At 36.9% G+C, this 16,929-nt stretch overlaps 1 protein-coding gene across 1 annotated transcript in view; it reads right to left on the reverse strand.

The window, feature by feature from the left end:
• Nucleotides 1-16,617: 16,617 nt before the first annotated feature.
• Nucleotides 16,618-16,929, reverse strand: part of SYT9 (synaptotagmin 9) — an 86,244-nt gene continuing 85,932 nt past the window's right edge. Inside the window, exon 7 of the mRNA XM_070957496.1 lies at nucleotides 16,618-16,725. Coding sequence (XP_070813597.1) covers nucleotides 16,618-16,725 — 108 coding nt within the window. The remainder of the gene's footprint in view (nucleotides 16,726-16,929) is intronic.

Genomic DNA, 16,929 nt, shown 5'->3' on the forward strand with positions numbered 1-16,929 from the left:
ATTTTTCCCACAACAAGCCCTCCATTATTAAATTGAACCTAGACTAGTAAGGCAAGAACAGTGAAGTAGGAACTATTAACCATGAAAAAACCTGTAAGTGCTCTAGCCCTCATTTCCATAGCTGTAATGCATTTACCTTAATTCATTCAATAAATTCAATAATTTCAATTAAAAAACATCTCAAAACAGGCTTCTGGTAGTGTCAGGAATTACTGACTCACAGAACACTTTGTAGCCCAAGAACACATTTAGAGGGTAATGATTTAATTGATAGTTGAGTATGCAGGAAAAATCTACATACACATTCTTCATTTCCTTAATTATATCTTTTCAGCAGGACTTGCAAGCTCTTATTAATTGGGCTTCAGACTGCAATTGTACAACTGATGGCATTTTAGGAGATGTGCAAAGTCGGCCCATGTTGGTTGCTCTGGAATGTATATACAAAATGCAAAAAATGTGTTGCTTGAAAAAAGAATTCCAAGCATTTAAGTCACAGGAAAGGAAAAACATATTGCCCGTAAGCAGCTCGAGGCACTCCAGAGTTTTCATCACCAATGTTCAAAACTTCCAATTCGAAAGGATGCAAGTTTTTAAATTCTCTTTCACCCCCCTGAATAATTTAAAAAAAGTTACAAGCCTTCAGATTATCTTTAACACCTAAGTAAGTTTTTTTAAAAAAATGCCCTGAGTGTTGCATGAAAAGATGTCATGGCTCTGTCCCATAGTCCCTGTGTCAAGCCCTGAATGGGGGGGGGGGAACGGAAGTCACCGCGATGGAGGGAACAATGGCGCAATGACGACCTGGCTGGTAATGAAGTGCTTGGCTGGGGCAGGGGCGACTTCGATCACAGCAGTCGCGAACATGAGGCCAATGGAGGCATTCTCCCACCATCCGCACTACTGACTGGTGGATCTCTGAAGCCCAACTGATTGGTGGTCAGAGACCAGTCGGAGGCCGTAAGCGCAGCCACCGGATGGTGGACTGCAGATGAGAAACCAATTGCTGATGCCGGAATGCTGGTGGGCGGGAAGGGGCGTGGTCTTACCTATATAAATAAAACGCTGGGAGGCAGTTGCTCCCAGCGCTGAACTTTGCAACTGTCAAATGCTCACTTCTGCCAAGCCTCAGGTTTGAATAAAAAAGTACCAACCGTTTCCAGAGCTTGTTCATTTCTGCGTTCGTAAGGCCTGGGGACTGATTGAGACCCTGATTGTCAAATATTATTAAAAGGGCAGAGTGGTTCAGAACCAGACTAAGAACAGTCATGGAACTTCTTCCATGTGGAACATTTAGCTAGGAAATGATAGGCTTCTAGATTACATGGTGAGATCTGAGTTTGCTCAGGGCCACCGGTGGTAATGCTCCTGTGGTTGAGAGCTGCAGATTTTGGGTGTGAATCCTAACAAGAACCTCCACTATTGAAGTTCCATTAGGAGGTAGATAGAAAATAAAGTTATTAGTTTTAATTACACAGCACATTCAATTATCTAGCACAAATAATTGCTAGAACTTTCCAGCGCAGTTCTAGTATAGCAGAAAAATGTGAATTTTTGCTTAGTGACTGTGGCAATGGAATCCTTAGCAAATTGTCAGTCCAAATTGTGGCCAGCAAGCTGGTCATTAAGTGATCATTCATTCTTGGGTTATATTCAGAACTATCAAATGTTCTCGATCCCAAGCACTGTCCAAGAAAAAGGTTATTATAAAACAGTGCATTCAAGGCATTGTCAGCTGTCAGTACCAAAGTTGATTTCAGATGTAACCAGAAAGTCCATGAGAACCTGTGTGCCTTCATTCTCCCAATCCAACATTTATTTATTTATTTTATTAGATTTTTATACCGCCCTTCTCCCACAGGACTCAGGGCGGTGAACAGCCAAGAATAAAAACATCACATACAAAATTTAATTTACTTTTATTTTTTATTTTTTTTAAGATAAATAATCTATCAAGATGACCAATTTCAATAACGTATCCTGGACAAAACCTCAGTTGAAATGGATCCAGAAATCAGTATTATTCAGATGCGTTTAAAACCTTCTTAACAACCTCTTCTAGAAATTGAATACAGATCTTAGTTAGTGACTCCAATTGGGATGGACAACTCAGTTGTTAAGTGAAATAGTCCCAAAGTAAAACTGCAACTGTGCTTACACTCTTTCTTTAGCTTTTCTTTGCTTTACAGACCTAAGTAAACTGTGCTTATGGTCTTTCTTTAGTTTTTCTTTATTTTACAGACCTGTAAGTCATAAATGCAAGAACTTGTCACAAAGTTTCTTTTTCATCTCGATCACAACTGTGGCCACTGTCTGAGATAGTCACTAAATGTGGACTACCTATATTTGATCCTATTCAAACAATCGAATAAATCTTCTGAGTCATGCAAGAGTTCTTCAATTAATATCTGATTATTAATATCTGATTACTGTATTTTTCGGAGTATAAGACGTACCTTTCCCCCCACAAAGAGGGTGAAAATCTGGGTGCGTCTTATACTCTGAATGTAGCCCTGCCCAGCTTCTCAAACGGAGGTTTCAGAGGCTGAAAAAAAGCATCAGAAACGAAGCTTCAGAAAAGAAGCCCCCAAACAGAGCTTCAGAAAAGAAGCCCCCCAAACAGAGCTTCAGAGGCTTTTTTTCTGAAGCTCTGTTTCGGAGGCTTTCAGAGCCAGGAAAAAAAGTTTTTTCTGAAACAGAGTTTCAGAAGTTTCAGAGACAGAAAAAAAGCAAATAAAAAAAAGCAAGGCACAGAGCTCACAACCAAGGAACCTGTTGCTAAAATTCACCTCTGGGAACAGCTGATTGGGGGTATTTCGGGAGGCCGATCCACCTGCCAATCAGCTTTTTTCTTATTTTCCTCTCCAAAAACTAAGGTGCGTTTTATATTCCGGTGCGTCTTATACTTTGAAAAAATATGGTATTGTCCTCCTTCAAGAAACACTGGTACATCTCTCCCATGAAAAGGCACTTATAAACTTTCCATGGACATTTTGCAGTAATGGTTATCAGCTTCACAGTGGCAGACACAACTGAGTAATCAGAGCCCTGGCCCTTCTTATATGCAAGCAATGTGTACAACAAGGGTAGATGTTTGATTGCCTGATCATGTCTATCAGTGTGAAGCTGGTGACCATTATTTTGTCCATCCCTGTGCCTTCCTAAATCAGGATGTTAATCCTGTCCTTGCCAGTTTAATCAGCCAGCGGGGGAAAGTATTGAATAAGCAGAGAGTGGCCCTCCTTTCTCTAAGCAACCTTGTGATCTACAAGCTGAATAGTATCCAAACTAATGGATTTGTATCTTTTTCTAGATGTGTATGACAGTTCTCCATTGCTGATTTAGAATCCTCAAAAATATGCATTTAAGTTGTACTTAGTGGTACCATGTATGGATGCCTATACATGCCCCAAATCACCTTTTGCTCTTCAAATTTGGATTTCCAGAGACTTCTGCAATCCATAACTGATAAATCCTATTAAACCTAAAGACACAGGTGCCTTCTATAGTCAGGATGTCTTTCTAATCTGTTATTTGCCTACTGGCTAGAAGAAAAGCAGAGAGGCTAGATATTGACTAGCTTATATAAAACTTCCACTATAAGTGTCTATGGAGTTTCACAGTCATCCAGGTGATGGATATCCCAAAAGTGCTTTTTCAAGAGGCAACTGGACTTTCTCGTTTGTCTTTGAAGACGCTTTACTTCTCATCCAAGAAATTTCTTCAACTCTGACCGGATGGTAGTGAATGGAAGGATTTATATTCCTTGCAGACAGAAAAAAATGGAAATGACCAACTGTCTGCACGGAATATAAATCCTTCCATTGCCCACCATCCAGTCAGAGCTGAAGAAACTTCTTTGATGAGAAGCAAAATATCTTCAAAGAGAAACAAGAAAGTCCAGTTGCCTCTTGAAAAATTCCACTCTATGTAAAATCATTTGACCTTCATTTCATCTTTTGAAACCAGTGGAACTTTCTTAGATCTATAAACACATTCTAGTCGCAAAATATTAGAAGTTTCCAACTTTTATTATTTAAATTAAAGTCTGTGACCTTCTCCGTGACTCTTTGAATGAAACAGAGGCTTGTGGTTTAATTAAATTGAAAATGGCAAACACTTCTATATATAGTCTCTAGATTATAGATCACTATGTTAAAAGGGCAAATCAGGAGAAAGACAAAGACAGAAGAGATTCTAAATGTTTCCTGAAATTCATTTTTTTCCCTTCACTAAGCTATGGACAAAATAGTTTGACATGCATTTCTTGCATAACTTGAAGTAAGAAGCCAAACACAGCTATAATTAATAGTTTACAGGATGCTTGATCATCTTATTTTTGCATTCTTGGGAAGATGGCAAAACAAACAGATAAATATCTTATTAGGGATTTTTTTTTAGTAGATGGACATTGCATTTAGTTTGATGGAGCTACAATATTCATATAGTTGATTAGCTGCACTCAGTGCACTGGTTCACTGGAAGTCAATCTGCTGGAGTATTGGATGGCTGACCAAGATAGGAAAGATCTGGTTTCTACTTTGCTTCTGAGTTCATAGAACAGAATTGATAAGCCTCTACTGCTGGACTATAGATCCTATATCCCTCACTACTGGCCATGTTACCAGAGTTCATAGAAATCCGATTTAAAATTTCTGTAGGGTCACATGTTACTTGCTTGACAGGGAACAATGCTTATTGTTCTATCACAGCTTATCTTGCTGTGAAATGGGAAGGAGAAACTTCAGGTCTGTTGGCTGGATATGGTCAAAACACTGAAGACAGCAGTCATAAGAAGGCGATAAGGTGATAAGAAGGTGATGAAAGCTCTGTTTCTTTTGTGCAATGCACATGAAAATGGGCAATGCTTAGGTCAACCCACTCTGGATATCTTGATATTATGATCACACCCATAGACACTTCTGAGAAACCTATACTATACAGAGCAATAAATTTACAGACATTTCTGAATTTCTGTTTTCATTTTGTCATTATGGAAGTACTGAGTGTAGATTAATGAAAGGAAAAAAAAAGAATTTCAACAACTGTAGAATCAGGCTGCAGCATAACAAAATTGACAAAAGTGAAGGTGGTCTGAATCAGTGGTGGGTTGCTCCCGGTTCTGTCTGGTTCTTTAGAACCGGTAGTAAAACCGGCGGGAGGCTCTGCCCATCTGCCCGGACGTCATAATTGACAATCTGCGCATGTGCAGAAGTGCGCGCGTGCGAAGCAAGTCCGCATGTATGCTCCCGTTGCGAACCGGTAGTAAAGGTAAGTAGAACCCACCCTTGATCTTAATACTTTCTGCATGCATTGTATATGCAATTTCAGATTAGAAAAAGGTGTCTTATTGTTTCAGAATTTTCTCAAAAAAGCATAACCTTACGCCATATTAACTAGACGACAGGGAATTTTCATTTGGAATGCTTTGTCATCTGTGGCCTTTAAAGTCTCTCCCATTTTTTTCCTGTCAGTCTTAACTCAAAGCCTCATATTTTGCTTAAACATGACGAGTATTCTTTATTTGCTGATTTTCATATTCTTAGTATTTTTAGTACCTCTTCCTATAATTGGGAAGTCTAAATGGAAGAAATTCAGTAAAACTTCTGATTTTCCAGACCTCTATCATCTCTCTGCTCCATTCCTGAGAGAATTTATATTTCTAAGAAGAAAATCCAAAATTCCCTTGGGGTATTATTACTATTATGCTTAGTAGTAAATAGAACAGAATAATATAATAACAGGTTGAATGGGGTTCAATAATTGTGGTAACTACTTATGAACAAGAGAATGATAACCAGTAAAATAAATATTTCAGTATTTTGTGTGTCAACTTAACTTTATAGCTAAACTATAAAGAGATTTGTTTAGGTTTGGTTTGGTATACTGTGTGATCCCTGCCTATTGGTTTATAAACCATAATAATGAAAAGGACAAACTTGGCCAATAATTGGTTAACACTTCTGGTTATTGGATGTGACATTTACGAACTGCTAGCTGCTCCAGAGATTAGTTGTGCTAAATTAGAATATTAAGCTTCACTTAGATATCTTTAGAAATATCATTTTGAAAAAAAATAAAAAGGGAGAGTGAGACAGAAAGAAAAGAATCACTGGACAATTTATGCAGAATACATAAAAGAAAATGTCATTACAATTTGCAATATAAATGACAATAAAATGGCATTTAACTGTAGTCTGCAACCTTTACACTTGTTTGACTTTGGGGATGAGTCTGGAATCTCTTGTAACTTTTTTCTTTTTGTCTTTTAATAGAAATAAATTAGGCATTGACAAACGACTTAGGCTGGAGAGAGCAGGAAGTGATTTCAAGTTCATAATTAGAAAATAACTATGTCCTTATATTTTACCTCAGCAACAAATGGTTTATAGATTTTGTTACTGTCAAGCCATAAAGTATAAGGTGATGATCAAACTCTATCTGGATGCTTTCAACCTGACGATCACAGTAAATAATGTTACAATTCAAAATTGCAAATCTATGGCTGTGCAAAAGAAGTTTTATATACTAACAGGTAAAATTTTAGTTACATAGATGAGGGAATGTCTCTGGATAATGATCCTGGTTGGGAAAAAAAGTGAGATGAAACCTGCACAGTAAGACTGAGTCTAAGTGGTTCTAAGGTTGTTTCCATTAATATTCTTTCCCGGGAACGCAGTGCAATTAAACTGCCAAGCAATGACTTAGATTCAATAAGGCATTCTGTATGGGCACAAATGAGGCTTTCCAACTATTGCTCATAGACTCCACACCCGTTTACACTATTCAGGTGACCTTGAGGTCACAAGCAAACCTCCAAGTGGCCTAACGACTCTCTAAAAAGAATGCAAATGACTAGCTTTCTGCAAGGAATATAAATCCTTCCATTCCCCACCATCCAGTCAGAGTTGAAGAAGCTTCTTGGATGAGAAGCGAAACGTCTTCAGAGAAAAACAAGAAAATCCAGTTGCCTCTTGAAAAAGCACCATGACCTGGATGACTGAGAATCTCCAAATGCATGCTGCAAAGTTTCCACCAAAGTGGATTAACCAAAGTATGTCCAGTTTTTTAAGACTAACATTAACCCTGATGTTTCTGATTATATGTTTCTATAATCTGATTTGTCCTATATGAAATCCATAGCTCTGAAGGCTATCAGCAAATGTTTCTTATGTGATTCTTATGTGATTAATAATTCAGATGGGTAGGTAGCTTGGAGTTCTACAACATTTTGAGATTACAAGTTTTATAAATCATACAATTGGTGGTGTTTGTGGGGAAGTCACCGAATATAGAGAAACTATGCTGCCTGCCCTTGCACATTAACTACTATCTTTTTTGACGATAACTGAGCAATTCAGAAAACTTCTTTGGAAGACAACTGATATTGTACTTCTCTCTGTCATCCATCATAGGAATTTTGAACAACTCAGTCTATATTAGAAAATATGTTTATAGTCTAATTTGGTAAATGTTTACTTAGAGGATAGTCTGAATGAATTTGTAGGGTTAAAACAAAGCAAAACAAGTAAAAAAAAATAGTTTGCTGTAGCAGTTAAGGCTTGAAACCAGGAGGTGAGTTTCTATCGGTTTGCTAGAATCGATAGTTAATTTTCTAAGCAGTTCTGAGAACCTATTGTTAGAAGAAATCTCCTTTTGTTTTTTTCCACTTTACAAGGTTAATCCTGTAAGGAATTACAACATTCTGGTGTTGTTTCTAGCCTAATCTTTATTGTCCTGCTTACAGAAACTGCATCTCCTTAACCCTTATTACATTCTTGGCAGTACGCCTAGACTTACTGTCTCCGGAGCTTCTCTGGAGTTTTTCTTTCTTTCTTAAAGGGGAAGGGTTGTTTTAAGCTTTTTACATTGCTGTTGGGAGGAAATAGTCTCCTGTTGGAGTTCTTCCAGCAGGGATGCAACGATCAGCACTTTGAAGAAATAATTGAATAACAAAGCAGAAGTGCTGGAAAGAAGCTTTTAGTGACAAGGAACCAAGATGAGTGACATTCAGCAAGGCTTCTTGGCTAGCTAGAAAGATTGACATTCAAACGTGAGTTTACATATCCTTTCTGACTTTTGGTCTAAAACTGGTTTTTGGTGAAGTTTAATTCTGTGCTTGGTGACATTTAATCCTGTGTGTATTGATGGGATAATTTTCCCTATTCAGCTTTGTTTGGAAGGAAAAATGTTAATCTCTGTTCCTGAAAAGAAGCAGCTTCAGAAATCTGGCTAATTCCTTTGTCTATTTGTTCTGGTAATTGGTTTAACAAGCAACAGCTACTGTGTTTGCTCCTTTGCTTCATTCTAGAGTTAATTGCTTTCTTTGTAATTAAGACTTATCTCAAGTGCTTTTTCTATCTGGAAAGTGGGGTCTTCCTTACCTGCTTCAGTGGTTCTTGGCACTGTCCTTTTGGGGTGTACTTCCAAGAGGCAGGATACAAGCTTGGCGCTGGTTTTTTTCATTGCCTTTCTGGGGGGCATGTGATCTTTCCTTAAATCTGGATGATTTCCTTAGGATATTTTATGAGGTGAGTGAGACCAGCTAGTATCTTTAAGTGGTGCAAATGGATCTAAGGATTGCTTCTCTTGGATGTGCTGTTTCTGGAGAGCTTAAATGATCTCTCTGCTAGAGGGTTTCACTTTATGAGCAAGAGTTGGCTATTGATAGTTATCATTGCATTTTAACAATTTTAATTCCTCAAGGCACCCTGCCTGATTTGCAACTTGGATTCTTTTTCCAAGGCAGCGTTTCTCAACCTTGCCCACTTTTAAGGGACTGGGAAACTCTGGGAGTTGGAGTCCACACATCTTAAAGTAGCTGAGGTTGAGAAGCCCAGTATTAAAGGGTCCAAATATGCCTGTAAAGCAGGGGTGAAATCCAGCAGGTTCTGAAAACCAGCAAATGCCACTTCTGGCTGGCCCAGAGTGGGGTGGGAATGGAGATTTTGCAGGATCCTTCCCCTGGAGTGGGGTGGGAATGGGGATTTTGCAGGATCCTTCCGCTGGAGTGGGGTGGGAATGGAGATTTTGCAGGATCCTTCCCCTGCCATGCCCATCAAGCCACACCATGCCCACCAAGCCACACCATGCCCACAGAACCGGTAGTAAAAAAATTTGGATTTCACCACTGACTTGAAGTATTCATTTTATGTATTCAATTCATGCTTATACTTATATATTATCTAATATGTACTCGACAAACTAATAAATAAATAAATAAATAAATAAATAAATAAATAAATAAATAAATAAATAAATGGAATAGGAAAGGGGAAGGGGAAGGGAAAGGGGAAGGGAAAGGGAAGGGAAAAGGGAAGGGGAGGAAAGGAAAGGATCCTAAAGTAGCATTTTTCAGTGTGAATGCAATGCAATAACTCTCAGTAAAAGAAATCTGTATGATTTTGCTGAGAATTCATCTTGGTCGTTCACAATTTCTTTTCTTTTGTACAAGACCACACTTGCTGAGCACATCTAAATTTACCTAAGTGACATGTCAAACATGAACAGAAAGTCAATTTTACTCATTTAAACAAGAAAATAATATTCTGTCACTTTGAAAAATTATATTCAAATGAAATATGGTAGGTAAATCAAATCACAATACTGCCCTTAAATTGCTCATTGGTGCTTAAGAAAATACAATTTAACTCTGCAAAAACAGCTTTTTATCTTGCCAATTTTCGTTTCACTATGCCAGTGATGGCTAACCTTTTTACTGTCATGTGCCAAAAGCGTGGGGAGCGTGGGGGAGTCACGTGCATGCGTGCCCACACCATAATTCAATGCGCCCCGCCCCTGTGCCTGCGCTCATGACCTCCCCGCTACCCCTGCTTTTGGCACGCGATGGCATGGTGGGCCAGGTAGGCCCATTTTTTGCCCTCCCCAGGCTCCAGAGGCTTTCTAGGAGCCTGAGGAGGGTGACAATGGCCTTCCCTACCCCCTGGAGGCCCTCTGGAGGCAGGAAACAGCTTGTTTCCTGACTTCCGATGGGCCTGGAAGACCCGAAAATCAGCTGGCTGGTGTGCACATGCGAGCTGGAGTTGAGCTAGGGCAACGATCTCGTGCCCACAGATATGGCTCCGTGTGCCACCTGTGGCACGCGTGACATATGTTCGCCATCACGGCACTATGCAATCGTTTGTTACATTGTCCTCTCCTAGCTGAATAACGCACACGCTTGTTTTGCTTCCTTCGTTAATTTGTGCTTTTGCATTAGAGAAAATTACCCCATACATGGTAATCAAGGAGCAAATATTAAAACATTGAACATCTTTTAAATATCCACATCGACTTTAATATATAAATACAAAATAGGCATAAATTACAATGGCACAACATCATTTTTATTAAGAACAGAATTGCTTATACAGACTAGAGCTATATAAATAAAATCACCATACATTTTCATTGTATTTATAAGAACGTTATACTTTTTATAAAATTAAGAAATGTAATTTTCATCCCTCAAATTGTTACAGCAAATGAATCATGCATTACTTTTACTGAACAAAGAGAAATAAAGTCCACAAAGTTGACAAAGCCCTGACAAGGATGTAACTTTATGCTCCAAAATTAGACATTAAACACAGATGTACAAAGACTACTAACAGAACAGCAAAGATCAAAGTATAATACAATGTCAGTATGTCATAAAAGCAAAGTCATATTAAAAATAACAGGACCTCTGCCTATGTACCTTTGGAGACAGATAGTAAATAAAAATGAAGGATGAGTATCCAGCATGCAACTGAATAAAACATTCCAAATAATGAGTGTATACAGTGGACTATTTATGAGAAGTGCAGATACCAAACCATGTGCTTGCAATCATCGGATAAACTGTTTCAGCTGTTCCTCCCTCCAAACTCTCTAGAGGGTTCTGATCAAAGCTTGCTGAGCAGTACAATTATTATTATTTGCAGCGTGATAAAAGACCACCCGCTTCTCAAATGACTACAAACACAATGGGAACACATTTCCGTATGATAAATGGTCACCTGTAGTCACTCTGTTTTGATCAAAGAAAAACAGGAAAAGAAAACACTGGGAAAGAAACACGAGAATCCAAATGTTATACAGTCCATCTTCTTGAAAAGCCTGAACAATAACAAGTTAAGTTAGCTCATTTAGATGTTGAGGTGATCATCCATGTTGTTATCCTTTCCGAATGGGGTCCCATCATAATGTTTTTTACTTTATACAATTTTATTTCAGGGTGACTGAGGCCCTTGGAAAGAATTTGCAGTTCACGGATGTACTTTCCTTGTCCAACCCACTGCATTAGAAGCCATCTCTTAATGCAGTGCTTGAACATAATGATGTGCACAGTTGAATTTATATCCGTTAGCCACAGTTTATTAGCTTTTCAGAGAATGATGCTGATTTCCACATTGATGAACAATGTTTAATGACAGTGGGAATCAAAACAAAATAGATCTTAGGGTCTTCCTCTCTTGTGTTAATACATTTTCCTCTCTTGTGTTAATACATTTTTTTTTTTAAAAAAAAATAGGACAAGCTATCTTGTAAAAATGGACTTTATGATATAATCATTTTTCCATTACAATTTCATTCAGATCAGACGCCTTTATTTGTTCATAGGTTCAATAATTTTATAGTAAATTGCTCTATCAGAATGAAATAACGCTGTGATAAATCAAGGATAATTCAGTTTGTTTTGAACAAATTCTTTTTTTAAAAAAAGGTGCTTCCCATCTTTTTGCTGTAACATCAAGAATGGGGACATGTTGTATTACTAAAATAACCATAAAGAGGAAAAAAGTCCCTAAAATAGGTTTTCCACTAATTTCTTCATCTTAAACTATTCCCCTAATTTAGGATTATTTTGTTTTACTTTCCTACAAGTGCTATTTGAAATAACACTTACTGGACACCTCCCTAATGGTATAATTTGAATTTTAAAGGAATGTATATAGTGTATTTCTATTACTGCCAGTTTCCATATTTTATTATTATTATTATTATTGGAAGGGATTGGTGACCAAATATGAATCTGAAAAGATGACAGTAAAGAACTGAAATTCATCATTTCTTTTTAAAGAATAGATTAGAAGTAATATTATTCAATGAACAAAAATTGCCTCTTCTGTCATTCGGAATCTCCAGAGGCATTACAGGCAACCTTAGGTAGTAACCAAATGTGCGCCAGAACTTCCCACAAGCTTCTGCCCCAATATGTATGTGTGCAATGTTGCAATGCGAGAATAAAAGGTCAGAGCTTGAATTATAATGTTGCAGTGCACATTTTGTCCTTTTGGCATCATTGGGATTATGATCCCTATGAGTGGCTTTAAATCTTTAGCACAAATGAACTTATTTCTTGCAGAACATCAAGTCTAAATCCAGCTCCTTGTTAGTCTGTTTCTACTGACAGCTATTTGAATTTAAGGCAATAATATTTGCTGAGGGTGATAATTATCATGGAGAGTAACTCATTAGCTTGATAGGTATCTTCTTCGGTAATGCTTCATACACTGTGCTGTATCTTTCAAGTAGCACAAACTCCTCACATTCCTACATCTGAGATTTATGTGGGAGTTCCACATGTAGCAACTAAGTCAATGTCAGAAGATATTAAAAACTTCAAGACTGGGGTGCACATCTAAAGAACTTGAGAGATACAACAAAGCCACATGATCACGAAATGCATATATTTAATTTGAAGGTACTGTTAAAAGATTTGTTTTGTTTGCATTTATATTATATGGTATTTCATTATGTGTCATTCAGGTAGTTCTCTCCCAAATGACAAAGTACCAAATTAAAACTTATTTCATTGTAATTGCTAGGAAACTATTCTCTGATTCAAAAAAAAGAGGGCTAGAAGTAACAATTCTTTATAAGGTTTCTTGTTTCATTGTTTTTAACCACTATTATGCTTGGTTAGTTTAATTGGAAGCACGTCTAATCCATATTTTTCTTTTAAACCAATTTTAGTAGAACAAAGAGAATATACAGTAAAATGCTCAATTTAATGAAGCTATCCTGGATGAAAGAGAGTACATTAAATCCAAGTATGTGTTATCTGCATAATTAAATCAAGACCAGTTAAATTGTGGTTTTACTATATGTAATTATATAGTATATATAGTTATGTTAACCTAGGATTATAGAAAAATGAAAGAATCAAGCAAACTGCTCAAAAGTCCTTTTTTGTTCCTTTTGTTTCATTTTCCTCTCTCTCTCTCTCTCTCTCTCTCTCTCTCTCTCTCTCTCTCTTCTCTCTGGATTTTTATAGGTTCAACCAATTTGTTTGGAGATTTAAATGGAGTAATTTGGATAATACTTGCTGCAAAACACCTTCAGAAGAATTATGGCACTTAAGTTTCCACATTTAATAACAAAGTAATCAAGCTAGATTCCATGTGTTCCTATAAACCTGATATGGAAAGTTTAGATATACCCAAATCATAAGACCTTTCCAGAAGGTTTAGATGTACTCAGTCTTCAAAAACTGTACCATAGTTACCAGACGGCAACACAGACATGCATAATGCGGTACAGCAAGGAGATGGCAGCATCAATGCAGATGTGTACAGTATGTGTGTCTGTCTATGTATATAACCATAACATGGCATTGGAACAGATTGTTTGTGGGACTGCTTCTCCCTGGTTATACCTATCCACTCCATCAAGTCACCAGGCAAAGTATTTAAAGGATACCGTCTATTATGGTGCCATCTCTATTGTGGCTTTGGAACATTATATCACTCAGAACATTAAGTCATTCAGATAGATGCCTCCCAGAAATCAGGAACTGTGCAACGTGTTATATTTATATAGAATGTTGGCCTATTCTCTTACAATTTTTATATTTATGTTTAATCATTTTTAATGGCTGCTTACAGATGTTTTTAACTGTTTTTTGTGTACCACCCAGAATCACATTTCTGAGGGAGGCAACTATATAAATTTGATTGACAAATAAGCATCCACAATCACTTACAGAGGCATCTGGAAAATATAGCAGAGTTTTAAATGGCTGATTACACCCAAATCTTTAGGAGGTGAAATAGCCTGTCTTTGTGCAGACATGCATGTACAGGTCTGGAGATCATTTATTCTACAAAATTGATTTGTTAACTGAGAACTTAACATGGAACCAAAAAATGGGATATTTAGCTTATGATCTTTAGGGATGAGACTGTATCCTCGGGAGCAGAACTCTTTGCAATGTCGCATTTCTTTTGATTCTTTTCTTTGTTATGCATGTGATAGCATGAATCGGTGAAATCAGACTTTCTCAACACTGGTTTACAAATCTGATTAACCAAACCACATAACTCCAGAGTATTTAAAAAAATAATAATAATACTGTAATCAAGATGTCTTGGTCTACATCAGCTTCCCTAATCCAGGTCCTCAATTCCCATAATGGCCATGCTGGTTGAAGAATTTTCAATGTGTCTGAAAGATATCAGATTGGGGAAGACTCATTTTCCATTAGGAACTCATCAGTCATTCCACTTTTTGATTGACAGTAATCTTGCATACAGTACAGTGTAAAAAAAGTGCTTAAGAAATTTGTTGTAGGCTGCAGGGAATATCTGCTAAGTAGCAGCATTTTCTTCAAAATCTACTAGCTGAATTAATTGACCTTCCCCTAGGATGAGGGCTTGAACATCAGATTTTTCAACCCTTTAAGGCAATGTTACAATGAAAATGGAAGTTCAACCAACCAGTCAACCAAACAAAAGACAGTGATAACAGCTACATATAATCAAACCTTTTTTCTTTTGTTCCAACAAATATCTAATGAAAGAACAAAGTTTATAAGTTTCTTTGCAGAAGATTTGTGAAAACTGTAAGGGATGGTTTACTATATGTTGTTATTTCTTCAATTATGCCTCTCTAAATAATATTTGTTTTGTATTGTCATGGTTTATCTAAACATGATTTGAAGCATTCCACAAAATCTACAAACTTCCTGACTATGATGAGATACATTTAATTTATGTAATTATTCATAGTCCTCAATAAAAATTGAAAGGTTTGTGAAATGTTTGAAACTAGAGGAAAATACATTTTAGTTTGTAGGTGGTTGGGTAGAGAATGAATAAATCTTTTTCTTAAAGTAAGTTTTACAGATGTATAATCAATTTGTTACTTTGAAAACAAAACATTATACCATATGGCCTGATTTGGATTACATTGAAAAGTGATTGATCTGTAAATTTAAAAGCATATTTGGTGGGTGCTTTTGTCACAAAATATCTATTTAGTAGGAATGTAACTATAATTTATGATTTCAATTTATAATTTACAAAAATATAGTCCTATACTTAAAATAGAGTTTAATATAGAGAATTCGGAACTCTTGTCTTTTAGTAAAGAGGTAAACATTGCTATTTAGTTCCTCTGTGCTGCTCTGTTCACCTGGAGGGCAATCATCTCAAAGGACCAGAAAAAGAGTTCAAAATCTTTATACTTGCTTTGTTCTCATCAGGCCCATAGCTACTCCAGAAATCTTGAGAGGCAAGATTTGGGAGACCAGCTTATTTGAGCTAACCTAGGTTATACGTACTATGTAACTAGAAAAAAATAGCAGGGGCAAAAGAAATTTTAAGAGGCCAGATAACAAGCTTGTAGCTTCTATTTCTAGAAAAATAAATGATTTGCTGCTTACTCCATTACTTTCCCTACGGTAGATGGAAAGGGCCAAATTCCCAACCTCTATAAAAGTGAACAAGAAAGGCAACATATAAAGAAGGTATTAAATCCTTCCTTCGCTTTGGGAAAGGTGGCAAGATAATAACTTTAATGATACTGGAGAAAGGCTTCTCACTGTATAGATATTTAGTGGGTGCTTTTAGAATACAATACTAACTATGTTTATGACTGTAAACTCTTATTCCCAATTTTTCAATGAGGAAAAAAAATCAGAAAAAATATAGGAAAATACCCCTTCCCTTGCTTTACAGTCTAACCATCTGGCTGACCATGCAACGACCCTTAACAGTTGTTACAATTAATTATAATTTTGTATTGTATATAAATTACAATATAATTATAACTATCCATGCTGCCACCAAGAAAGCTACAAGGACATTTCAAGCTTGACTCAAAGGAAACTTTATAAATCTAGTTTTATTTTCTGAGTTTTTTGTATGGCTACGGGCAGGCAATTCACCTTGATTATTGAAAGGAGTTAGAGTTCGGTTTGTGGAAACTTCTAGAACACTTATTGCATGGTAATTCATAGACTGTAAATTTGCAAGAGCGGTTTATCAATAGCGTGACATCTAAAGAAATGGAAAGTAGGATGGGCAAGATTGTATTTATGATAATATCCATAATAAAAATAGGATTTTCCACTTGACTGGGACAGTGTGACTTATTATGTAATTTACTTGAAAGCCCATCAGTAACAATAGAAGGGTGTTCCTGATAGACACAGGTAACTGTGTTAGAATGAAAACTGTAGAAAGCTTCAGGAGCATCTTTGTTACTAATAAAAGTTTTGCATTCTAAGGGTTGGAATTTATAAATCCTGGGGTTGGGGTAAAGGCGACAATCAAATAAGGAATTAAGGAATGCCTTAACCCCTTTGGACTCTCTGCAGAATGGCCCCTGAGAAAGTGGCTAAGAAAGGGTTCAACAGGAATGCCAAATTTCTGCTGAATAGGTTAAAAGAGTGAAGAAGCCTCTTCGGCAGCCATCAATGCGCAGAAGGCCTGCAGAACATTTCTGCTCAATAGGGCCCTAAATAAAGACAAAAAAAACACAAAGGCATCTGATTGCAACTTGAGGAGAGCTTTCGACTGCATGTTCTAATCTCTATGTTACTTTTAATGTCAAAGTAGTTTGACATTGCTCTGGACACTGAAGTGGAATTACTTTACCTTAGTTCTGTATAAATATAACAATAGGTTTTTTGAAATTGTTTTTCCATATATACAACCCAAT

The sequence above is a fragment of the Pituophis catenifer genome, unplaced genomic scaffold (genome assembly GCF_029215685.1).
Source record: "Pituophis catenifer annectens isolate HBS135680 unplaced genomic scaffold, rPitCat1.0.hap2 SCAF_1, whole genome shotgun sequence".
NCBI classification, from domain to species: Eukaryota; Metazoa; Chordata; class Lepidosauria; order Squamata; family Colubridae; genus Pituophis; species Pituophis catenifer.